The sequence below is a fragment of the Dama dama genome, chromosome 3 (genome assembly GCF_033118175.1).
Source record: "Dama dama isolate Ldn47 chromosome 3, ASM3311817v1, whole genome shotgun sequence".
Classification (NCBI taxonomy): Eukaryota; Metazoa; Chordata; class Mammalia; order Artiodactyla; family Cervidae; genus Dama; species Dama dama.
The window spans coordinates 29,485,676-29,512,600 of record NC_083683.1 but is presented as its reverse complement, the minus strand read 5'-3'; the positions used below and the strand labels follow the sequence as shown (position 1 = coordinate 29,512,600).

The following is a 26,925-nucleotide window of genomic DNA, read 5'->3' as shown; positions in this document are numbered from 1 at the left end:
CCACCGAGGAGGTGGGCCCAATGTCAGTCTCTGTTTCCCAACGTGACCAGCATTTGCCTGAGGACAGCACTGTCTGCTATCTTATAACTCACAGTTCCCTGCTCTAGTTTCAACTCCTCTTCCTCTCTCTTTTGGTTTTGACTTTTCTTCATCCATGGAGATTTCCCTTATTTTTGTAGACTCAGCAATGCTTAAAGAAATACATGTTTTAATTTAGGCAGGACTAGCTGAACTACAGAAGGAAAGTTCCTCAGAAAAATCACACATGGCTGGAAATGAAAGTCAAAGAAATGCTCTTTCGATAAAAGAAACCAAACTTTATTCCTTTATGTCCTCCAAAATTCTAGCATTAAATGCTCAAAGCAAACAAACAGATTTAATAAAATGCACAATTTATGAAACAGAAAATCTTTACTAAAAAGATAGCAATTTTTATGCATTGCTGGAATGGTAAGATTAATTCACTGTTATTTCCTGGACTAAAATTAGACACAAAACAGGGTGTAAAGTTAATCTTAACTAGCTAATATTGCCTTAGAAGTTTTTAATATTAATACCATATATTGAATATCCAAAAGGTCTCAATATACAAGATATGCTTATTTTTAAACTGTGTGTTACATTTTCAGATAATACGCTCAACACTTTTCCTTCATCTTCCAGATACATTTCCAGGTGAAGTACTTCTAAATTTAAAACAATGAAAACCAGTTGTTAATTCTAAAAGACAGTGAAGTTGACTATATAAGAATCTAGCCTCCTCCCTTAAAAGTGCTACTGGTGTCTTAAATTGAGAAATAGTTTTACAGTAGGATGGGTATCATATGCCCTTGACAAATTTCTATTTGATACAGAAATGGCAGGACCAGGTTGAAAGATGCAGCTAAAAGATGATCCTCCTTTGTTAAAAGAAAAAAAAAAAAGAAGTAAATGGAGGGCTCTAGGGAGGATCACCTTAATGCCCTGAAACACATTCAGCCGAAGGGTAAACACAAAAGTGAGCCATCGGCTTTCAAGGGTTACACCATTTGTGTCTAACTCTGCAGATCTGCAGTATTAGGAGGGCACTGAAGATACGAGCAGACTTCTGGGTATTGGGTTGAGAGGACAAGGAGAGACCAAGCAAAAACCTGTTCCCCGACAAAGGCTGCTCCCAGAAAGCGCTCCTATCAGGGTCACTGAAGAAGCTCGATGAAACCACCTGCCATGACTCTCGGGGGTCCCGGCTCTTTCTCTACTCGTCCTGCACGCCGAGGTCTCTGATATGATCGTATCAACTTACAGGAAAAGTAAATTACCTTTCATTCCTCAGACCAAGCCTGAATGACTCAGTTACAGAACTGAGATCAAATTCTGACAGAATGCATAGCAGGTAGAATTACTAGACTGAACAAACAGATACAGATGACAGAGACCAGAGGCAAAAAAGAAAAAGAAAAGCAATGTTTCTGTCTTGTATTCAATTTTAAGAGAAAAAAAATATTTCCCAAGAAACCCCTTTGGAGATACACTCCTCATGCTTCACTGGTAACAACTGTCTCATACCCATTCTTAAATAGACGGAGTCATCATAGCTAATTTAGACTGAGAGTCGCGTATTTCTGAGGTGATGGCAGCACTCAGTCTTCCTAATAACTGATGCTCGAACAAAGTCATAGTTCAGTTAACACAGAAGGAGAGAAATGTGGATCTGAAGAGGTAACCAGTAGTGTTTCTTCAGCATATCTCTACCTTGACAGGAAAACCAACCAAAAGATGTTCTCTCTCCAGCTTCCATGGAAAGAAATAGTATCAGTATTTCAAATTAATTATGATAATGATAGTCAATATTAAGACAAAACACTGAAACAAGTCAAACTTGGGAAAACATATACATATATATATATATATATTCTATAAAGCACTGCAATAAAACTGTTTCTGTTATTTCATGTTCTCCTAGGAACTACTGGCTCATAATGTATAAATATTTAAAAGCAGCTTTTAAAGCATATGGTAGAACTTTGGCATTCATAATTGCTCAGAGAGTTTTCAGGTGTTTTTGAAAATTAACATTCATGACAGACCACCTCTATGGTCTACCACAGTGTACTGGCGAAACATATTCATGTAAAACACATATTGTTTACATAGTACAATATCATCACAAAAAGTTGCAGTGTACTTAGCAGACTTTTCTACTATACTATGTTGGACTATTAATAACTCAGATTTACGTCCCAAAGGCAATACTGCCCCAATTCAAACTTGAAAACAGCTGTGCAAACAGAGGGGTAGGGGCAGGTGTGTAAGATATGAGGGGAGCAACACATGAGGTACTTGATTATTCGAAGACATCACTCCATGGAAAAGTGAGTGAAGTCGCTCAGTCACATCTGACTCTTTGTGACCCCATGGACTGTAGCCTACCACGCTCCTCTGTCCATGGGATTTTCCAGGCAAGAGTACTGGAGTGGGTTGCCATATCCTTCTCCAGGGGATCTTCCCGACCCAGGGATTGAACCCAGGTCTCCCACATTGTAGGCAGACGCTTTACCATCTGAGCCATCAGGGAAGTCCATCACTCCATGGAACCCACTCCTAAATATGTGACAGGAAACATGGCAACCGTGCCCATGCAAACATCTTTTCCTATAAGTTAGTTTATCTTAATATTATGATCAAACTGTACAGTGGTAGATTTCTATTTTAGGAATACTATGAATGTTGTACATACAAAATAAGACCACATCCGTATTCTATCTTTCCAAACAGTCACTGCTAAATAGTCAAGAACAAAAAGTCTGCTGTTCACACACACACACCCACTCATCAGTAAAGTTAAGCTATCAAAATTCTAGTGGTGCTCATATAATTATCTTGGACTTTTTTTCTCGTTCCAGATTGTCTTCCTTGATTTTGCCTAGTTTCTAACCCTTAACTTTATTGTGCATTTTTGCCTGTATGTTTGATTTCCCTGGGTTTTCACTCTGAGCTCGATGCTTCAAGGGCTTTTGGGGGGTTAATTCTCTGTAGTTTAGACTTTGCTATACCCTTCTTAGATCTTCTTGGGTTCAGTCTTTTGTTTGGATCTGCAAACTAGCACATGAGTAGAGTCCACCTAAGTCCCTGCATGGGAGAGGTTAAAATAACTACAAACAACCTTGAATATATTTCTACAGAACACCTTCTAAAATTCTGTATGTCTTCTTAGGAACCATAATAAATATTTGTTTTCAATGATGCTGTTCATAAGAATTCCTACAGTGCTTCTTAAAAATGCTTATATTAAAACCTCATTCTTAGCGATACTTCACAAGGTCAGAAGCAGGTCCCAAGCATCTAGACACTGAAACTGTCATAAAGGATCCAGCTAGACAACCAGAGTTGAGAAATACTGTTATAAAAATCACAGGAGATGGTTCATATCTTCTCTCCTTTCACTATAGGCAATGGCAAGAAAAATGAAGATGGGTGTGGGAAAGAAAGAAAGGAGTGACTTTTTGCCATACAGTTTTTGAGAAGAGAAGGTACAACAGTCCAAAGCTAGGCAAAGTTCAACATAAACCTAGGTTGCTTTTGTTTTTCCTATCACTTATTTTTCTACATTTTCCTCCTACCTTTTGGCTTTCAAACTCTCTGCTTTAAAGTATTTGAAGGTAATCACCTTGCATACATCTCCACCAGCTTCATCATATCACTCAGTCCGGTTCCCTCCTAACAAGCAAGACTCCCAAGCCTCCGTGCTTTTCAGGTATTTATGAGGGAATCAAGTAACATTAAGATAATACTAACAGCTTTTGCTACTAAAGTCTAGTTCAAAGATCTTAAGCCATTGAGATCACAATCTCAATGATTTCCAATGGTTAAGATATTTTTGATAGGAAGGTCTTTGCATGAATTAACTCTGCCTAGAAGCAGGGAAAATGAGAGTTTGTAGCTGCCAGTCAGTCATTAACAAACCTTTCCAACACTTTTTCTTGTCTGAGTTCTGGGGCCAAACTCCTCCTATCAATGGCAACTAACAAGGCTAACAAGGGCAACTAGCACTCAAGTATCTCTTCAGCACACATTGTACAAACACTGATCAGCATGAACCATGTCTGAGGCAATGTACTGAGTTCTGAAGATAAAAAAGTAAACAAAAACTAGTGTCTACATTCTGAATACTCATTCTATCAAATCTTTCCACAGCAGAAATGAAGCGGCAAAGCTGAAAATGTAGCGCACCGATCTTCCTTCAGATTCTGCAAAAACCTCTCTAGTGAACATGCCTTATTCAAAGATATTTTTTCATCTCAATTTGCATACATGGTCAATAAATACTTGTAAACAATTTATAAGAGTGTATCAGAAAAGGTATCTAAGTGGTCTCATAACACAAAGGACTTTCCCCAATCATTTCATTTAGCTCTAAAAATATTTATCTTCTCTTATGTTTGTTTATACACATTATAAATAAATGTAACTAAGAATATTAAATTACTATTTGCCTAGAGATGAGTGACATAAAATGGACTGACAAAGAAGCAACTAGTGAGCAACTAGTCAATCTCTTAAACTGCTTCCTACCCTGGCAAGTGGTTTCTGCCAACCCCTTTAAGAATAAAATGGAAGAACCAGACAAAGGATATAAATTGTACCAATACCACTTCCTGGTTGTCATGCAATAATGATAGCCACTTAAATCTGAATTTCTTTACATATTCAACAAAAGTCAGAGAATAAACAAAGTTACTCATAAAGCATACTTATACTAGACATGTTGATTTAAATGTACATTAAGGAATAAACATCTCAAATCAGTGGAACCAGCTCTGGGGATCATCCCAGAGGGAGAGTCAGAGGTGGAAAAATGTGTGTGACGGGTAACAGAGCACGCTGCCAGGAGAGAGGACCCCATCGTGTGAAGGTAGAGATAAAGTCTGAGGCCTGATACACAGCAAGGTCTGCAAGGGTCCATCAGGTCCGGCGATGGCAGTCTTAAGATGGACCACCTACAGAAGAGAGGGGAGCCCTTTGTGGGGGGAGGGCCTTTTGGTGGCGGGTGGTGGGGGGGATGAGGTGGAGGGGGATGATGTTAAAGTGAAAGAAGGAAGCAGAGAGCTGAAATTAAAGCTCTTACACTATAAGACAGTATTTCTGAACTGAAAGAGTGGCTCCATCTACTCCCAACTGGGCTAGTTGTTTAAAAAAAACCCGTTTCACTGTACCTGTAGAACAGGAAGCCCTTGAAGAACAAGAGCTTCCCTACATAGAATTTTATGCTTGCTGAGCCAGGAGAACACTTTCCATTTAATATTTTGAAAGCTGTAAAACTGTGATTGCATTAAATGTTTTGGTTTTTTTTCTTCCCCCCATTTCTTTTAGGAAAGAGGTACAAAAAGGGTTATACACTAATGTAAATATTTGGTTATATACTATAGAGTAAACAAAAAATTTTAGGTTCACTTTTTCCCCCAAGTTTTATCTTGAAAATTTGTGTACTCAGAGCAAAGTTGGAAATAATAATATGACAAGCATATTTTCCATTTAAATTAAACTATTGTTAACTTTTTGCCAATTTGCTTTCTTTCTCTCACTCTGTGTATCTCTACATATTCACAATTTTACATCTGCATATCTTTTCTAAAAGATAGTTTTTAAAACACTGACATAAAAATATTCAAACTCCACTCTTCACAAAAACTTTTGCCAGTTTTAAGGAAGACCTCTGTTTCACCCAGCCAAATTTCAGTACACAATAATAATTTTTATCTCCTGGACATGACTAAATAAAAAATAATCAAAATTTCATACTCATCTGGGTTTTATAACTGAAAAAAAGAGCAAAGAATGCCATCCATATTGATACAACTTCCTGGCCTAAAAATTCCTGGCAAGGACACTGGATATTGATAAATAACTCATTAAACTAATAGAAAAGAGAACTGCTAATATTAATAAACTAAATAATGACCTAATGTGACACCATGTCTAATAGAGAGATATAACATATAAAATGGGTCAAAAGGAGGAATTTCTGGAGCTGCTCTAAATGAAGGACTGGAGGCGCTTTCAGTCTTGTCAAACACACTCTGACTTCACTCCTCAGGTTCCTTCTCAGCCCAAGGAGCAAATAGTTTGAATACTATTATTTTAAAGCAACTGCAGTCTCCACCTTTTTGAAGCATAGTGTTTTATCATTTCAAAATAGAGTAAGAAACTTTTCATGAGGGAGAAATATCAGTATGCCTTACAAGATGGAGAAGGGTTTGGAAATGAAAGCAAATCTTGTCAACTCTATATTTATCACAAAATAACTTAGCTTCACTATATTAGTAAATGTGTATCTGACAAATATTTTTAAATAGAAGTTCTCTAAAACATGTATCACACAAAATTTTCACATATTGGCAGTTTTTGGCACTCTTTAAGACCATACTATGATTAAAAAAAAAAAACACTATCACAAAATACACCACAAGTGACAATGCATCAATTTTCATTTGATTAACATTTCTAAAATTTCAAGAATATCAGATCTGCAAGCGTGGGATGTTTCGCGAGAACAGCATGTATATTATCTATAGTGAAACAGATCACCAGCCCAGGTGGGATGCATGAGACAAGTGCTCAGGCCTGGTGCACTGGGAAGACCCAGAGGAATCCGGTGAAGAGGGAGGTGGGAGGGGGGATCGGGATGGGGAATACATGTAACTCCATGGCTGATTCATGTCAATGTATGACAAAACCCAGTGCAATGTTGTGAAGCAATTAGCCTCCAACTAATAAAAATAAATGGAAAAAAAAAAAAGAATATCAGATCTTATTTCAAATGGTAATTCAAAATGACAATACTGTCAACAGCAAAAAAGAGGGAGAGAGATAAAGCAGTCATTTTGCTTGAATAAATAAAATCATGAGACATGAAGAACTTTGTACCTTTATGTGGGTTTTCAAACTCTTCAGATAAGAGGTGATAGCAGCAACCCACACTGCAAACTCCTTTGACTTCAGACTTGGAAGTGAATATTCGCAGAGTATTTGGAGCAAGGTCACCACAAGTATGTAGACCTACCATCAAACAATCCTTAAAAGATAAGAAGAAAAAAAATGTTGGAAATTAAAAAGGGTAACACATTTCAGGTGAAAACTGTATATGTTTATCAGAACGCAGAGCTTTAAAAAAATGATAAAGCTCTAACTAGAAAGTATCATATGTCCCATTTTCATAACATAAGTATTTCCTTTATAGGTAAAATGATTGTGATCTTTCACCAAAACTGATATACTTCTGAGTTGATTTTCTAATGCTTTTGGTTACTTGTCCATTTTACTTTTCTCTGGTCTCTTCTACAACTAATATTTGCTTAATAACTAGTCAAAAATAAAGGCTGATTTGACCAATCAAATGTGGGCAGTGTTACTAGGACAAACTTGTAATTTGAGATACATTAATATCTTAATAGTCAACTTTTAAATTGCACTTCACCATTCAAAACTTATAAAACCTGCCATACAAGAGAAATTCAAAAGAAATTAAGCCTTGCTAAGTTGGCATTTCTACTCCAACTTCAAAAAAGTTTACTTAGTTCACTCATTACACCAAATATGACAATATTAATTCCAAATAAAAAATGTTGCTCTTAATTTTACAACACAAATTATGTAAAATTCCTTTGGAATGTTTCTCCTAATTACTCAAAGGCTAATTTAAATGCATACACCGAGTGGTCACACTGGCACGCACTCAAAAGAATTTCGATCAATATGCTGTTTAACTCTTCAGTTCCATAATTTCCTCATCTGTAAAATGAGGCCAATAATAGTATCTCATCTCAATGGGTTGTTGCAAGACTTTACTAAGTTAATACTTGTAAGTGACTTAGTATACTTTCTGGAACATAATAAAATTCAGTAAATGTTTTATATTCTTATCATATCAGGTTATTATAAATATGATGGATATTATAAATATTTAAAATAACAGACATTAAATTGGGACTCAAATATATCATTATAACTATTTTAAGAACAAATATAACTACTTCATTTGAGTTATTTTACAAAAAATAATACTTCAGCTCAGATAATCTAGATATGTGTGTGCCTAGTTGCTTCAGTCATGTCCAACTCGTTGGGACTCATGGACCATAGCCCTCCAAGGCTCCGCTGTCCATGGAATTCCCCAGGCAAGAATACTGGACTGGGGAGCCATTCCCTTCTCCAGGAGATCTTCCTGACCCAGGGATTGAACCCAGGTTTCTTGCATTGCAGGCAGGGCTGAAGCCTAACCTAAAAGAATTGTACCTGTACACTGCTTCAACCTGATAAAATAGTCAGTTGCTTCCATCATTATTCTCTTCAAAGCACATTTTATGAAATGTTGTGCAATTATTTTGCTTTTCCCAGTGATTACACTGCTTGGGTAGGTTTTACTTAGATGTTTTGTTATAAATAATAAGGAATTCAGAGAAAAAGGGTTTGTTGCTAATTAAGGGTAGATCATAGAGGTACAAATCTCTTTTTAAGCTTAGCTCTCCCTAAAGACAACACAAAAAACATTTAACCTCATTCTTTACTGTATTCATTATACAGGGTTGGTTAATAATATCAGCAGGTGGCAAACAAAAATCTGCAATTAGCATAGTATCCTAATAGCAAAATATTTAAGAATTGCATGTGTGTTGTACAGTGGGGAGTAGAAAGGATAAGAGGCATTGGTCAATTTTGGTTATTAAATTAATGACTCACTAAGAAGCCAAGAAACAATCTTCCATCATATATTTTATCAGCAAATTATTATAAAAGCTTGCATACAGTTTTGATCGTATACTTTTCAGATGACTCTTAAAAGCAAAACTAAATGATAATAAGCACTAAAAGTGTATATATTTTGAAGTCAAATTAAAGTAACTGGGGTTGTTTAACCCCAACAGAAGGTTAAGCTGTAACTTAATTACTGATTTCATATATAGGAAAAACAATTAATGAGGATTAACCAGTTTTCCACAATTAGTGAAATACAAAAATACCTGGAAAAAAGAAAAACTCCCCACTCTAAAATGACAAAGTACTAAAACACTGGTCAGCAATCAAACAAGGATTTAAACTTATGAAGAATTTTAGGATCTTTTGCTCATTCATTCTTTAGGGAAGACTTTTCAAAAAATTTAACAAGAGTAGAATATCATAACTTCAAAGGCTACCTTGATTTCTAAACAATGAGTTAGGCCAAATGATTTCTAGAAACTCCTCTAATATTGTTTTAACATACAATGCTGCCTTTGTTTAAGGTACATTGTCTCTTAAACATTATAGGACTCAACATACTTGTAGTTTAGAAAAAGTTGAAATTTTTTAAGAATTCAGAAGCTACTCTTACTCAATACAATAGAAATGTTGGTTACCAAGGCTACCATTAAACACAATGTTGCCCTTGTGCTCACGTTTGAGCTCGCGCTTAGTCCTGTCAGACTCTCTGCGACCCCATGGACTGTAGCCCTGCAGGCTCCCCGGTCAATGGGGATTCTCCAGGCAAGAACAATGGAGTGGGTTGCCATGCCCTCCTCCAGTGTTCTTCCGGACCCAAGGATCAAACCTAGGTCTCCGCATTGCAGCTGGATTCTTTACCATCTGAGCCACCAAAGAAACCCAAGAATACTCGAGTGGGTAGCCTATTTCTTCTCCAGGGAAACTCCCAACCCAGGAAACGAACCAGGTCTCCTGTGTTGCAAGCAGATTCTTCACCAGCTGAGAGCTACCAGGGAAGCCCAATGTTGCCCTAGATACATCTTTATTCCAAATGTAAATGAAACGTAAGAATTTTCTTGGAGTGGAATTTGAAAAATCCATCAATTGCATAATGAGAACTTAGCTAACTAGCTTCTGTATTTGTACTTATGTTTAATTCAGGATTAAAAATGAGGGGAGGGTAAGGGCACCCCATTCTGGAAAACTATGATTGTCAGATTTTCAGATTTGTACTCTTATCAGATTTTGGTATCTATAGAAATCATGAAAGCCTGAATATAATTTTATTTTCTTGGTTCTTTCAATTAATGTAATCAAATAAGATATGCAGCTTAAGTAAACTAATACTAAAATTTAATTCTATGTTTTACAGCCTTTACATAAATCAAATTACAGAATTCAAAACTGAAATCACCTCCAGATCTTTAATAATATCATGTAGTTCCGAATCAGCAGTGATAATAGATGTTAAAGGTAAATATATATTTGATTCATTTGACTTTGAAGTAATTTTTCTTCTCTCTTTACTTGCTTCAGACATTTTTCTCTTAGGTATTTGGGATGAGGAAGTAGGGTCTATGGCATTAACAGGCAAAAGGTCTCTAAGAGAAAAGGCATTTTCAAAACACAAATTTTCCTCTTGGTGTGAATAAACCTTTAAGTTTTCCATTTGTCTTCTGATGTCAGAAATCACAGAACCTGAAAACTCCGATAAAAAGTCTGAGGTTGATGGCTTCCCTTGACCTGCAGTACTGTTGGTACCTACGCCCTCGGTGTCTGCTTTACATTTAGCTTCATCTTGCACTTTCTTTTCTTTTGCTGTTTGTAATGCCAGTCCACTGACGTCTGGTTTTGACCGCCTACGGTAGACTTTCCAATGTTTCTTCAGTTTCCTGTTTCTCTCCTCGGCTCCACGGGTATTTGAGGAATCAATTCCATAAACTTTTAAGCCGTACTTTAAGGATAAAAAGGAGCTTAGGTAGCCTTTTCCAGAACCCAGGTCAATTATCTAAAGGAAATCAGAATGAATTAAAGGGATTTCAGTTAGATGGTAACAGCAATATAAATTTTTTTAAAAAGCAAGTAAATGGATGGTTGTAAAATTTATACAACCTGTTATGCTTTACTCTATTTTAATTTTTGATCCCATTAAAAACAAATAACTCATCATTTTTATTCAATATTTTAAGAGAAGTTCTAAGCAGTATAATAATAAGTCAAGAAAAGATGTAAAAGATAAATATTGAAAATAAAATTGTCTTTCTTCACTAGAACATTTAGGTGTGACCTAAATCAAATCTCTTATGATTATTCAGTGGAAGTGACAAATAGATTCAAGGAATTAGATCTGGTAGATAGAATGTCTAAAGAACTATGGACAGAGGCTCCTAACATTGTACTGGAGGTGGTGACCAAAACCATCCTCAAGAAAAAAAAAATGCAAAGAGGCAAAGTGGTTGTCTGGGGAGGCCTTAGAAATAGCTAAGAAAAGGAGAGAAGTGAAAGGCAAAGGAGAAAAGGAAAGATATACTCAACTGAACGTACAGTTCCAGAGAATAGCAAGAAGAGATAGCCTTCTTAAGTGAAAAAAGGAAAGAATTAGAAGAAAACAACAGAATGGGAAAGACCAGAGATCTTTCAAGAAAACTGGAGATACAAGGCAACACTTCAAGCAAAGATGGGCACAGTGAAGGACAGAAATGACAAAGACTTAACAGAAGCAGAAGAGATGAAGTAGATGTGGCAAGAACACAACAGAAACTACAAAAAAAAAGGTCTAAATACCCAGATAACCACGATGGTGTGGTCACTCACCTAGAGCCAGACATCCTGAGTGTGAATTCAAGTGGGCCTTAGGAAGCATTATTATGAACAAAATTAGTGGAGATGATGGAATTCCAGTTGAGCTATTTCAAATCTGAAAAGATGATGCTGTTCAAGTGTTGCACTCAATGGCGTGCTGCGGTTCATGGGGTCGCAAAGAGTCGGACATGACTGAGCGACTGAACTGAACTGAACAATATGTCAGCAAATTTTGAAAACTCAGCAGTGGCCATAGGACTGGAAAAAGTTTGTTTTCATCCCAATCTTAAAGAAGGGCAATGCCAAAGAATGTTCAAACTACCATACGATTGTACTCATTTCACATGCTAGGAAGGTAATGGTTAAAATCCTTCATGCTAAGCTTCAACAGTATGTGAACTGAGAACTTTCAGATGTACAAGCTGGATTTAGAAAAGGCAGAGGAACCAGAGACCAAATAGCCAACATCCATCAGATCAGAGGAAAAGCAAGGGAGTTCCAGAAAACAACTACTTCTGCTTCTTTGACTACACTAAAGCCTTTGACTGTGTGGATCACAACAAACTGTGGAAAATTTTCAAAGAGACAGGAATACCCGACCACCTTACATGCATCCTGAGAAACCTGTATGCAGGACAAGAAGCAACAGTTAGAACCTGATATCGAACAGTGGACTGGTTCAAAACTGGGAAAGGAATACATCAAGACTGTATATTTTCACCCTGCATTTAACTTATTATGCAGAGTAAATCATGCGAAATGCCGGGGTGGGGAATGACTAAGAAGCTGGAATCAAGGTTGCCAGAAGAAATATCAACAATCTCAGATATGCTGATGATACCAGTCTAATGGCAGATAGCAAAGAGTAATTAGAGCCTCTTGATGAGGGTGAAAGAGGAGAGTGAAAAAGCTGGCTTAAAATTCAACATTCAAAAAACTCAGATCATGGCAGCTGGTCTCATCACTTCATGGCAAACAGAGGGGGAAGAATGGAAAAGTGACAGACTTTATTTTCTTGGACTCCAAAATCACTGCAGACAGTGACTATAGCCATGAAATAAAAAATGCTTGCTCCTTGGAAGAAAAGTTATGACAAACCTAGAGAGTGTATTAAAAAGCAGAGACATCACTTTGCCCACAAAGATCTGTACAGTCAAAACGACAGTTTTTCCAGTAGTCATGTATGGATTTGAGAGATGGACCATAAAGAAAGCTGAATGCTTAAGAATTAATGCTTTTGAACTGTGGTGCTAGAGAAGACTCTTGAGAGTCCCTTGAACTGCAAGAAGATCAAACCAGTCCATCCTAAAGGAAATCAACCCTGAATATTCATTGGAAGGACTGATGCTGAAGCTGAAGCTCTAGTACTCTGACCACTTGATGCAAAGAGCCGACTCTCTGGAAAGGACCCTGATGCCGGGGAAGACTGAAGGCAGGAGAAGGGAGCAACAGAGGATGAGATGGTTGGATGGCATCACTGATTCAATGAACGAATTTCAGCAAACTCTGGGAGATGGTGAAGGAGGCCTGGCGTGCTGCAGATCATGGGGTCACAATGAGACACAATTGAGTGACTGAACAACAACATGAAACATGCTATTTCAAATTTTTTCTCTGCACTTTAGAAATTAATCTGTTTTATCAATTGAAAATTATTTATTATATATTTCATATAAATAAATAAGTATACTCAAAATGAAAAGTTATAAAGGACAACAACAAATACCCATCAAAGATTTAAGTATAAGTGATTTATTTGGGAGGTGAAGAAAACACTGATAGGGGAAGAGAGAAGGAAAAAAAGAGAAAGGAAGGCAGCCCAACAACAGGTGTGTTTGTGGGCAAAACACGACTTTAGAACAACCTGGGTTTAATCCCACTGGAAAACTCGGAGAGTCAGTGTAGAACATATACCTCAGAGCCAAGTCACCTGGAAAGTCCAGGAGTTGATGTATTTGTTTATTAACTTGTATTAGTCACTAATTTAAGGATGCACACAGGGAGGAATTAATCCCCAGAATGTGTATGCAGGCAGTGCCATGCTTCAGCACACAGAGAAAATCCACAGGGAAAGAAATACAGCAACTGCCAGGTAGGAAGCAGCCGGACCACCATGATGTGGTAAGGCCCAGTAGTATCTGAGTAAGGCATCCAGTAGCATCTGCTGTACCCATGAAGCCACCAGCCAACCTAGGGATGGGTATATTAGTAATTACATTCCATATAAGCATGTTCCTTCCATAGCCTATCTCCCTGCTTCCCCTACCAGAGCTAACAACTATTATCAGATTATTGTCTATGATTCCCTTGCTTCTTTAATGGTTTTTTTGCATATATTTTTTTGCATTAAGAACAGAGGAATCGGGTGGAGAGGGAGGTGGGACGGGGGATCGAGATGGGGAATACATGTAAATCCATGGCTGATTCATGTCAATGTATGACAAAAACCACTACAATATTGTAAAGTAATTAGCCTCCAACTAATAAAAATAAATGAAAAAAAAAAAGAACATACCATTATTTTCTTTAACAGCTTTTTAAAAATGATACCATAGAATATGCAGTCGTCAGTAAATTGCTTATTTTCCCCCTTCATTTGTATGCTTCTAATATTCCTTCATACATTAGGCACAGCAGCAGCTGGTTACGTTTTACTGTGTACTTGCCCCCTTTACTCTGGCTGGGTATCACCATCGTGGTGAGCCTGTTACTGATCCCAACAGGCACTGCTTGGGCATGACACATGGAGAAAAGGTTGAAAGCTACTGCCTCAGCTCTTGCTGTAGCTCCTACCCTCAAGATCTGTGTTGCCGTAAGTGGTTCTGCAAGCCTGGCTCAAGCCGTGACCATTTTCCAGCCATCCTCAAACTCCCTAGAAGTCTGGAGAATACATGGAGAAGATTCCAACACCTCTTAAAATCTGAAGAAGGCAGAGTCCTCCATGACCCCCACAGATGTTCTCGTAGGGATAAGAAAAATGGCTATTTTTATAGGCCAACATAGGCAATCACTGATTTTATTTTCACATCTGTTTTCAGACATTACTACCTTTCACAAGGCTATTTTTGACAACAGGAATGCATTATGATTCTGACACTATGAAAGAATCCAGGTTTCTCTGTGTTACAATAATGAGGCAGATGCCCCCGACCACAGCTTGGTACCCAACGTCCTTGGGAACACCTAGCAGTAAACAATTCTGCAGGAAGTCATCTTCATAATGCCGCAAGGTAGAATTACAACATAAGATAATTACCATAGCTTCTATCCACTCTGAAAAGAGTGAAATTTGTAGCAAAATATTAATAGCCATATCTTCTTTTTAGTATGAATTGGTTATAATTGCAGTGTATTAGGTAGTGAGAGCATATTTAAAGGGTCAGAAATGATGTGACGTATCTCACATTAGCTATTACTTAATGACGTTTTAAAGACTAGACGAGGGCAGTAGAAAAGGAAATTTGAATGATACCCCCCAAAATGGTAATAATTTTAACATAAGAATATATAGGGAAATACTCTTATTACCTGCTTTATTCCACAGTATTCAGCAATACTGCTGATGAGTTCTGACATTGCCTGAACTTCGTGAGATTTTTTCAAATTCATAAACTCATCAAGTTTCACATTTTCATCTGAACAAAAATAGAACAGAATTAACATACTGCTACTAAAGAAATAAAAGTGGTAAGAATCATCTGTTGATGATCATGTTTTCTATAATTAAATATGAAAATAATACAGAGATCCTATTGTGGTTTCTATATGATAGTTATTGACTAATTTAGCTATTATGAATTAAGTTTGAATTAATAAAATGAAAAAGACTCATATAACATTATTAAAAATGTTCCTTGAAATATAAAACGATTAACTACAAAGGAAAAGACTGATAACTAGTCTACAATGCAGGAAAAAAAAATGTGGAGATTTATAACTGAGTTGTTTGTTTAATATGGCGCATGAGAAAATCAATTCATTTAGAACAGGTAAGTCTACCAGGTCTAACAAATTAAGAGCATGTTGGAAATATAGACATATATGAATAGCATATTACTTCTAAATGCCTAAAAAACATACATACACACACAAACACACCTACCAGTTCTCTGTTTTTGATTTCCATGAAGGGCCACAAGCAGTTGATCAAAAGGAGTACATATTCCCAAGTTTTGTACAGAATAATGCTTTGCAGCCAGAGCAAACGCTTCCACATTCACCAGCTTCTGGGAAGTTTCACAAAATATTTTTGGAAAATCAGTAACATCTAAAAAATAGAGATAAAAAGGGAAACGTTGGCAACAAAATAAGCAATTACTAGCTAATTGGTTGGAGATTTAAAAACAATCAATGAAAAACAAATATTGTATATTAGTGCATATACATGGAATATAGAAAGATGGTCCTGATGAACTACTTGCGGGCAGCAATGGAGCCGCAGACAGAAAACAGGCTTGGGGACACGGGGCAGGGGAAGGAGAGGGCGGGGCGGATGGCGGGAGTGGTGTGAAACACATACTCTGCCATATGTAAAACACAGGGCCAGTAAGAATCTGCTGGATGACTCAGGAAACTCAAACTGGGGCTCTTAAAAACCTAGGGGGCGGGAAGGGGTCACAGGCGGGAGGAAGGGGACATATGCATGTTGCTGTTGTTTAGCGACTCAGTTGTGTCCGACTCTTTGCGACCCCATGGACTGCAGCACACCAGGTTTCCCAGTCCTTCACCATCTTCCAGAGCTTGCTCAAACTCATGTCCATTGAGTCGGTGATGCCATCCAGACATCTTGTTCTGTGTCGTCTCCTTCTCCTCCTGCCTTCAATCTTCTTCAGCATCAGGGTCTTTTCTAATGAGTCAGCTCTTCATATCAGGTGGCCAAAGTATTGGCGCTTTAGCTTCAGCATCAGCATCATTCCTTCCAATGAATATTCAGGGTTGACTTCCTTTAGGATTGACTGGTTGGATCTCCTTGCAGTCCAAGGGATTCTCAAGAGTCTTCTCCAACACCACAGTTCAAAAACATCAATTCTTCAGCTCAGCCTTCCTTATGGTCCAACTTGCACACCTGTACATGACTACTGGAAAAACCATAGCTTTGACTAGATGGACCTTTGTTAGCAAAATAATGTCTCTGCTTTATAATAGGCTGTCTAGGTTTGTCATAGATTTTCTCCAAGGAGTAAGCTTCTATTAATTTCATGACTATAGTCACTGTCCACAGTGATTTTGGAGCCTAGAAAAGTCTCTTGCTATTTCCATTGTTTCTCCATCTATTTGCCATAAAGTCATGGGACTGGATGCCATGATCTTCGTTTTTTGAATGTTGAGTTTTAAGCCAGCTCTTTCACTCCCTTCTTTCACCTTCATCAAGAGGCTCTGTAGTTTCTCTTTGCTTTCTGCATAAACATGGTGTCATCAAATATGTGAGATTATTGATATTTCTTCTGCCAATCTTGACCCCAGCATTTTGCATGACGTACTCTGCATATAAGTTAAATAAGCAGGGTGACAATATACAGCCTTGATGTACTCCTTTCCCAGTTTTGAACCAGGCTGTTGTTCAAAATCAGGTTCTAACTGTTGCTTCTTGTCCTGCATACAGGTTTCTCAGGAGGTTTCTTAGGTAAGGCAGATGGTCTTGTATTTCCATCTATTTAAGAATTTTCCACAGCTTGTTGAGATCCACACATTGAGTAAGCTTTAGCGTAGTCAATGAAGCATAGGTAGATGTTTTTCTGGAATTATCTTGCTTTTTCTCTGATCCAATGGATGTTGGTAATTTGATCTCTGGTTCCTCTGCCTTTTCTAAATCCAGCTTGAACATCTGGAAGTTCTGAGTTCACATACTTTTGAAGCCTAGTTTGAAGGATTTTGAGCATTACTTTGCTAGCATGTGAGATGAGTGCAACTGTGCAGTAGTTTGAACATTCCTTGGTGTTGCTCTTTTTTGGGACTGGAATGAAAATTGACCTTTTCTAGTCCCGTGGTCATTGCTGAGTCTTCCAAATTTGTTGGCATATTGAGTGTAGCACTTTAAAGCATCATCTTTTAGGATTTGAAATAGCTCAACTGGAATTCCATTACCTCCACTAGCTTTGTTCGTAATGATGCTAAGGCCCACTTGACTTTGCACTCCTGAATGTCAGGCTCTAGGTGAGTGATCACACCATTATGGTTATCCTGGTATTAAGATCTTTTTCATATAGCTCTTTTGTGTATTGTTGTCATGTCTTCTTAATACCTTCTGCTTCTGTAGGTACATACTGTTTCTGTCTTTAATTGTGCCCATCTTTGCATGAAATGTTCCCTTGGTATCTCTAATTTTCTTGAAGAGATCCCTAGTCTTTCCCATTCTATTGTTTTCCTCTACTTCTTTGTATTGATCACTTAGGACAGCTTTCTTATCTCTCCTTGCTATTCTTTGGAACTCTGCATTCAGATGGGTATATCTTTCCTTTTCTCCTTTGCCTTTCACCTCTTGTCTCTTCTCAGCTATTTGTAAGGCCTCCTCAGACAACCATTTTGCCTTTTTGCATTTCTTTTTCTTGAGGATTGTTTTGATCACCACCTCCTGCACAATGTTACAAACCTCCGTCCATAGTTCTTCAGGTACTCTGTCTACCAGATCTAATTCCTTGAATCTATTTGTCACTTTCACTGTATAATCATAAGGGATCTGATTTGGTCATACCTGAATGGTCCAGTGGTTGTCTGAATTTGGCAATAAAGAGTTCATGATCTGAGCCTCAGTCAGCCCCTGGTCTTATATTTGCTGCCTGTATAGAACTTCTCCATTTATACTTGTGGCTGATTCATGCTGATGTATGACAGAAACCAACACAATACTATAAAGCAATGATCCTTTCATTAAAAATAAATAAATTTTTAAAAACTATAAAAAATGAAAAACATTTATCTTACAACAAATTACATTTTTATTTTGGTGTGAATTTTGGCAATATCACTAACAGTTCCATTATATTTATTATTTAAACTATTAGCTATTTATTTGTAGCAGCTAGTTTTCTCATGATACACTATACAAGTATATACTTAGATTCCACATTAAAATTTGGTATTTTTGTTGTTGATGTTTCAAAAACCAAGAAAAGAAAGAAAGAACAACACTTAAAACCATGCTAAACTGAAATATGGTCATTAAATTTATGAATGATCCTGGCTGACATACAACCATATATTTAAAGAAGGTCAGTCCATCCAATGCTGTCACACCTGTGGAACAACGGCAACGTTTTCAATGGTGAAAAAGAAAGTTGCTCAGTCATGTCCGACTCTTTGTGACCCGATGGACTATACAATCCATGGAGTTCTCCAGGCCAGAATACTGGAGTGGGTATCCTTTCCCTTCTCCAGGGGATCTTCCCAAGCCAGGGTTTGAACCCTGGTCTCCCGCATTGCAGGCGGATTCTTTACCAGCTGAGCCACAAGGGAAGCCCAAGGATACTGGAGTGGGTAGCCTATCCCTTTCCAGCAGAACTTTCCTACCCAGGAATTGAACCAGGGTCTCCTGCATTGCAGGCAGATTCTTTACCAACTGAACTATCAGGGAAGCCCTTCAATGGTATGTTATTATAAAAAAGTCCCTGCACCCTGATTCACTGGACCATGTAGACCTATGAGTGGTGTGTTTGTATGTGTATGTATGTGTGTTTGTTCAACACCCTCTCAATACGAGTTTTAAAATTAATCAGGTTATGATTATGTGAAAACTGTTCATTTTCTTCCAATGTCAGTTTAAAGCAGACATTGTCTAAGCTTCATATAGAAACTCCTGATAGCTGCCCAATGCTCACTGATTTAGCAGAGCAAACGGCCGCTCTTTAAACACCCTGCGTCCCTCTCTGTGTGAGGATCATACACCCTGTTGAACTCAGATGTGGCTGCATCTCACCAAAGTGGATGAACTATGCCATTTTCATGCAGAAGTTTTAAAAATATCAAAAGATTCACTACACTTTCTTTGCCTAGAACTGTAATTGTTAAGATGTGTCGAAATAGAACCTCCCTCAACCTGAACCCCCAAGAGATGACAACAAAGACATCGCTGCTGTCAAACTACAAGGAACAGGCAGTCAGTATACACGAAAAATAACATCATTGTTTCCAGTCACTGAGTTTTTAGGTTTATTACTGCAGCATAAAATTGCCTATCCCAATGTATACACATAGTATAGATTTGCTCTTTATTTGTTCATTTCATTTTTCTATAGCCACTTTTAATGCATGTTAATTTATTTATCAAGGTTTTTTCAAAAAAGGCATTCTGATTTGTAGGCAGTAGCTCAAGGAAACTCTTTGGATGGAGAAGTTCATTTTCAAGTCCATTTACCAAAATAATATTTTTAATAATCAAAAAAATACATCTAGTGGTTAAATAAAATATTTAAAATGTTCACTTTACAAAAGCATGGTGCAATTCAGGGAACAACTTAGGTTCTACCAGAAAAACCACAATATACGCTATGAAATTTTTTCTAGCATTGATGATCCTCCAAAGTTACCTTTGAAATTATAAAAACCTATTTAAACACGAAAAGCAATGATGCTTCCTGGCAAAAATTAAAAGCAAGAAAACTGATGAGGGTTTACAGAACGCTAACTAAAAACTACATGTTTAAGACAGTACTGTTTGAAAGGTAATATCTACTAAGTTGATAGTATTACTAGCAATATTTACTAAATTAATTAATAAGAAAATTAGCAGAGAATGTATAACTTCCATTTCTGAATCAATTAAATAGAAATTTAATCTATAAGATTACTACAAATTTATTTTAAATACATTTTGGGTATTACATAAAGTTCTTTGGACATTTTACAAACTAAATTTACTAATGCAGCCAAAAGTAATAAAATCCCCATCAAAATATTTAGGCCTGATACAGTGGGGAAAACTCAATCAACCATTAAGTGAGTCTCTCAGTTTTAAGGGCAGTCTCAACATCCCCACGTACCAGGGCTACAAATTCTTAGAGTGTGATAGAAATAAGAGCATTAAATCTCAAAGTGCAGAGGGACTATTAAAGTAGTCAGTTATTGGACAAGGTTGCCAACAGAAAGAAATGTGATGTTTCTGTTGGAAAAGTAAAGGTTCAAAGCAATTTAACTACTGAATCAATCCTACTGAAAATATGTGAAAAAATCCCCATCCAAGTCAAATTAATATTGTTAATTTGTTTTTAATTTATAAGCCTCCTAGTAATTTCAGAAATTTGGAGATCTAAATTGCAAAGATACTAAATTTTTATTAATTTACTTACATAAAAAAGATAGTATTCTGATTCAGTCCTGTTGTTTGAGGCTATCAGTTTATTCAGATCATCTAGAAATCGGTGAAAAATTTTTTTTGAATTATGAAAATAAAGCTTTTGTAACTTTGTTTTCAAATGATCCAACCTGTAACTTCCATTACTTAAGATGTTCAGAGATTCAGAGAAAGAGAGGTGTCAGTGGTCGCCTTCACTGCTATTTCTGAAACAGTAAGTTCCACCCTGAAGGAAATGGTGTCTGGGGTCTGCATAGGACATTCCCAGATACCTGTATACTGAGCTTGAGTTTGGCAACTAGCAAAACAGAAACCACAGTGTTACTCAACTTATTATTTAATTAATTCTTGATTAGTTAAAACTTTTTACCCAGGAAAAGCTTCATTTTTAAATTTGATGCCTGTTGCACCTGCATATTATGTGGCTTGATTACTTTGCCAATATCTCCCTCTACTGGAATTATCTGCTCTGCTTTATTACATACTTTGTCTTTATTTACTCTTATTTTTTCTGTCCACCCACAGAAGTTTCTTACAAGACAGATTAGACAGAAGTTTCTTACAAGACTTGAACATGAGGGAGCAAAAACAGCAAAGAGGCAAGGGAAAAATTAATTCTATTAAATATAAGATCATGATATCTCTGAGTATTTTTTTTTACAGCAGAGATCAATGTACAAGGAAAGATAGAAAGGTTATACATACACATGTTGGATTATGAAAATCTCAAAGTAAAGAAATAAATAATAATGTTTCAAAGCTAGAAATAAAATAGAAACAATCAATGAATATATAATATTAACATTTAATATAAATAAAATTTCAAAACTAAATGTCTGATATTTTACTTAAATATTACCTAGCACTTTAAAGAGGACAGAGTTAGGATTCACAATTATCTCATCACTATTACTGCTAACATTTATTGTACATATACTACCTGCTAGGCGCTCTGCCAAACAATTGATATTTAATGGAAAAGACTTATAAGCTAGTTATATTATGCTCCTATCCACAATTACAGAGGAAGAAATCAACACTCAGAGAGGCTGCAATTTAGCCAGGTTCCCACAAACACTAAGGAGCAAGGCATGTGGACCAAGGCTGTGTCCCCACATTCAATCAACATGCGACAGCGGTGAGTTCAGTGGACAAGAAACAAAATCAGGAAAGACAGCATTTTAAAAAGTTCCAGGCAGATCTGTCAGAATACGTTAAGAAGAATTCTCTCTGGCAGAGATCAATAATGGTAATATCTTAACATAGGTTCAAACTCAATTTATCTTAATCATTTCACTGTCTTCACTCCCCCCAACAGCTTCCTCTTTACCACAAGCGATCTCAAGATTTTAAGAAATGAAAGAGTAATTTCTCCATATAAAACAGCTGATAAGTCCCTGAAGAGTAAAAGTTTTTATGAAGCTGTTGTGGGTTTCTGCTTGTGGAAACTAACACCCCCACTGTTTCACGCCTAGGCGGAAGGCTGTAACACCTTGCACACAGCAGGTACTCAGTAAGTGGGGAATGAATGACTGGATGGATGCAAGCGATTCCTCAATGCATTTACTACTGTGGCATCAGCAGGCACACTGGGAGAACCAATTCTAAGGTTCTGTGGTGGCAGTCATCACTGAGGCCACCGTGAAGACTTCAAGAGTGCTGCCGAGCCTGTCGGAAGGGCAGAAGTCCTCATCTCAGCCTTCACAAGCGCGACTTAGAACATTTAGAAAGTGAGGGAAGATAAAATACAGCTATGTGCTAAATTCTGATGTTTACCTGTGTTATAGGGGTTAGGGTAAAGGTCACGATTGTTACAATCACTCAACCTGAAAATTTCCTCTGGTCCAGAGGTTCACGAAGAAATCAACAGTGCCCTCTTCATAACAATAGAAATGTTATGGACTCACTTCTACATAATGTCCTACAGATGTCTCCAATTCAAAAGGCCCCAAACTGAAATGAACCTTCTTATGCTCACTAAAACTTTCCCTCCTCCTATATCCTCTCCTGTTTAACACTGGCATCAGTCACCCACTGCTGAAGTTAAAAATCTTTACATCATCTTCAATGCTCCTTGCTCCCTCAATCCACATATCCAGTCACCCATTAATCCTAATGGAACAATGTCTTGCATTTGGAACCGCTCCCCCTTAACTTGCCCATCACTGCCATGGTTCAGACTCTATTAACATCATGACTGTTACCGAAATAGTCATTTTTTTTCCTTAGCAATAAAACTTCCAAAGCACAGTGCTCAATAAGTGTTGGTTGAGATGAATTTTACATGTTTCCTAAAATGTAAATTTAAAGTTGATGCAAGTTTAATTACACATTTGAAAGCATTTCCACAAGAGTTGACTTTAGGCTTCAATCTTTTATACTTGTTTACTAGACTTCAATCAAAAGTTAGAGCTGTCTTGCTGAAGTATGAAAATTAAAGATGGGGTACATTAAATTTTACGAATGCTTCATTATGCCCATAACCCTATAATCTATGTAAGGCAGAAACAGAATATATACTGTGGCCTTTTAAAATAAATCAATATATGTTACTCAATTATGTGCTAGGAAACTTTTTACAAAAACTCCAGCATAATTTATGGTTGCATATGAAATGAAAAAAATGTTATCTCAAGACTAAACCATGCTCTTAGAAAGAAGGATATAATTAATAAGAAATTGATATACATATCCTTATTGTGCCAACATTACATCACAACGAATGTATAAAGTACATGGAACAATTTCAAAATCATTTTCACATTTATTTATACAACTAGGAAAATCAGTTTTTACTCTAATATTTCTTAGAGTAAATACACAGTATTTAATAGACCCTTTTCATAGTTTAATTTGAAGGAAAATAAAAATAGCATATGAAACAACAGCAGTTTAGAAAACGGATTTGGTATATAAAAAATAAACCCACTAAAAAGTAAACAATTCTGGGATACCTACTAAGTGAAAAGTAATAACTGAACCGGATAAAGCCAATTTGTTAACGACTGGTGATTCATCCATGGCATATAGCGTCTTATTTACAAAGCATGTGGAGAACAAATGTGCAGTGTGGATTCCAGAGAGCTCAGTAATTCCCAGTTACAATTCTTTCAGGATGTCACATGGGATGTGCTTATCCAGGCCTTCCCCTTGTTTTTTCCTCTGATACCATCTTCCCTCAGATATTTTCATGGTTCTCTCTCTTACTTCCTTCAAGTCTTTGTTCAAATGTCACCATTTCCGTGAAAACTTTCCTGACAACACTATTTAAAGCTGCAACTTCTCTCAGCTCTCATTCCTCGCTGATCTTCACCAGTGTTTTATAGCACTTATCATCATTTGACATAGCAATATGCCAGAGGACACAGATTTTTGTTCACTGCTGTGTCCTGAGGAAACCTAGAATGATTTCCTCCCATAGCAGGTACTCAATGACTAGAATGGGTACATGATTAAGCAAGAACTAGGTCTGAATTCTGGTTCTCAGACTGTCTCTCCCTCTATGGCCATGAGTAATCCATTTATCTGTTATAAGACTTGATACCTCCATCTATAAAATGGGGGCAAATATCTATTTTACGGAACACACACATACATAAGCACATGTGTATGTGTGTGTACGGGCGCGCGCTCAGTGACTCAGTCCCTTTGTGACCCCATGAACTGTAGCCTGCCAGGCTCTCCTGTCCATGGGATTGTCCCAGCAAGAAAATGGAGGCTGCCATTTCCTCCTCCAGGTTATCTTCCCAACCCAGGGATCAAACCCATGTCTCCTGCATTAGCAGGCAGATTCTTTACCACTGAGCCATCTGGGAATCATAAGCATGTATACAAATATGAAAATATTCACAAATACACATACACTTGGAGAAGACAATGGCAACCCACTCCAGTATTCTCACCTAGAGAATCCCATGGACAGAGGAGCCTGGCAGGTTACAGTCCATGGGCTTGCAAGAGTCGGACACAACTTAGGGACTAAACCACCAAACCAGACATATACTTACATGTATCTGTGTATTTGTGTACATATACACTCAGCCAAAAACAGAGCCTAGAACACAGTGGGCAACTCCCAAACCACTACATCCAAACCAAGTAACTGAGCGTCCTAACGTGACACTTGGGACTTTGTTAGAAAAATATGGGGTTAAAAAAAAAAGAAAAATATGGGATAGAAAATACTCAAGACATTAGGCCCAGAGTACCATATAGGCTACCAGAGAAGAACTTGAAACAATGACCAATACAGTTTCTAAACACAAGGCCTGCTGGGAAAAAGGAACTTTGGATTCTAGAAGCTGGATGCAAGTCCTCAATCATTAGAAGGAAAGCATAGCTAGAGACAGGTAAGCTGCAATTTGAACACAAGTCTAAGAGCTGGCACTGGGTTTTGTAGTGTAAGCAGGATGAAAGCAAGAACTTCTCAGTACTTGGCAGCCCATGGTCAGCAGTCGGCACCATGTCCTAGAATCAGCTTGAAAGCTCAAGAGAGAATATTATTACCAATGACACTTTTTACTGAATTTGATATGAAATTTGGTAGTTGGGTTATAATCCTGACCATGCCTCAGAGACCTAATATAGAGCTCAAGTCTGCTTTACTATAATGCTTTAATTTCCTTTATCAGAAGTCTCTCTTTTCAGAAAATAACCAAAATCAAGAGACAGATTATGAGAAATTCTACAACTTCAAACTCCATTTATAATTAGAAGCACTGAGGGATAAATTAAATGTTTGTAAATATTTTCTGAAAAATAAATTCAATTTAAAATATCAAATATGATTTTGTTAGTAAAATACAAAATAAATTCTAGATTCTAAAACTTTAAAAACTGCTTGATAGTTGTAAAGAATGCTTTGAAAGTGAACCCTTACTGCAGGGTGCTAAAATCAACCTCTTGGATCTTCTCTTGTTTCTACCACAGCCATCTCATTTCCTATTTCAGCTGCCGTTTTCTGAGCACCACTGTAAGCTCCAATGCCCCACAATACCTTGAGGATGGCAATATCTTAGTAACTAGCACTGCTATTGATCTCTTATGGAGAAGACCAGTATTTCCTTTCTATACACACATTGACTTGGGCCTAGACTTCCATGCTTTCAAGAATAAAAAAAAGACTTTCCAGCTTGTTTATTATTGAGGCAGGAAAAATAAAGGACTTTTTGTTCCGCGTAAACAGTAACTGTAAGTATAATTAAATTGCTACTGAGAAATTTTGAGAGGGTAAAAAGTCACACCTCTCCCTTAAAATTGTACTTTCCTCTATTGTGTATTTCATTAACTTGAGTTTAATTTTATCTGCTATTCTTATTCTAAATTCCATTACCTCCATTTCAACATTAGCACAAAATAAACGGATGTCTATTCTACTATTTCTTAACTGAATACATTTATAATCACTTGCCCAGCAAAAAGAACGTGCAAAAGGAATTTGCATTGAATATATACTTTATCTAGTTCCTACCATAACTCCAGCAGATCATGCTCTTTACTTAATTCTTATAAATGATGTGTATAATTCATTAAAAAAACAGATCAATTTTATTCTTTAGGGGCCATTATTCAAGGCGGCTGCTGAATAGAGAATAAGCAAAAAATGCCCACCTAACTTTACATTTACATTCACCATTCTGATTTTAATCATCAAATAAAAGGAAGAATTCAGTTTCAGTGATTGTCATTGGCGTTGCCTGAAGATACTGGTCAGATATTCTGCAGTTACATCTGAAATACAGTTTCCCTCACATGGGAAGTTTCAGAACTTCACAAAGGTTAGTTAAAGAAAATTCTGAAAATATACATCATAATAAGGAACAAAAAGTGACAAGGAAAAAAAGAATGAGTATAAGCACTGGTCTAAATCAAGATGAAGTAAAAAAATTTTATAATACTAAAAATGCTTTCAACCAATGGTTCCTATCCTGAGGTCTAAGAGCTACAGAAGCTTATGAATCACCTAAAGCCGTCTGTAAAGTTTTACGCCTATTTGTGAGCATATATGCCTTTTTCCCAGGGAAGAGGTACTACAGCATTCATGTGAATTAGCCTTTTAATGGGATTTGTGACCTAAGAGATTAAGAATCACTATCTTTTACTGTTTCCTCGCCTTTTACTTT

General features: G+C 37.0%; 1 protein-coding gene across 4 annotated transcripts in view; it reads right to left on the bottom strand.

Annotated features, from left to right (window-relative positions):
• The window catches only part of METTL25 (methyltransferase like 25), a 121,553-nt gene that overhangs the window by 82,906 nt on the left and 11,722 nt on the right, over window positions 1-26,925 (bottom strand). For all 4 annotated transcript variants that reach the window (XM_061125298.1, XM_061125280.1, XM_061125289.1 and 1 more), the window contains exons 2-5: window positions 15,620-15,784; window positions 15,046-15,152; window positions 10,130-10,723; window positions 6,904-7,051 (exon numbers count right to left, since the gene is read on the bottom strand). In XM_061125298.1, coding sequence (XP_060981281.1) covers window positions 6,904-7,051; window positions 10,130-10,723; window positions 15,046-15,152; window positions 15,620-15,784 — 1,014 coding nt within the window. The remainder of the gene's footprint in view (window positions 1-6,903; window positions 7,052-10,129; window positions 10,724-15,045; window positions 15,153-15,619; window positions 15,785-26,925) is intronic.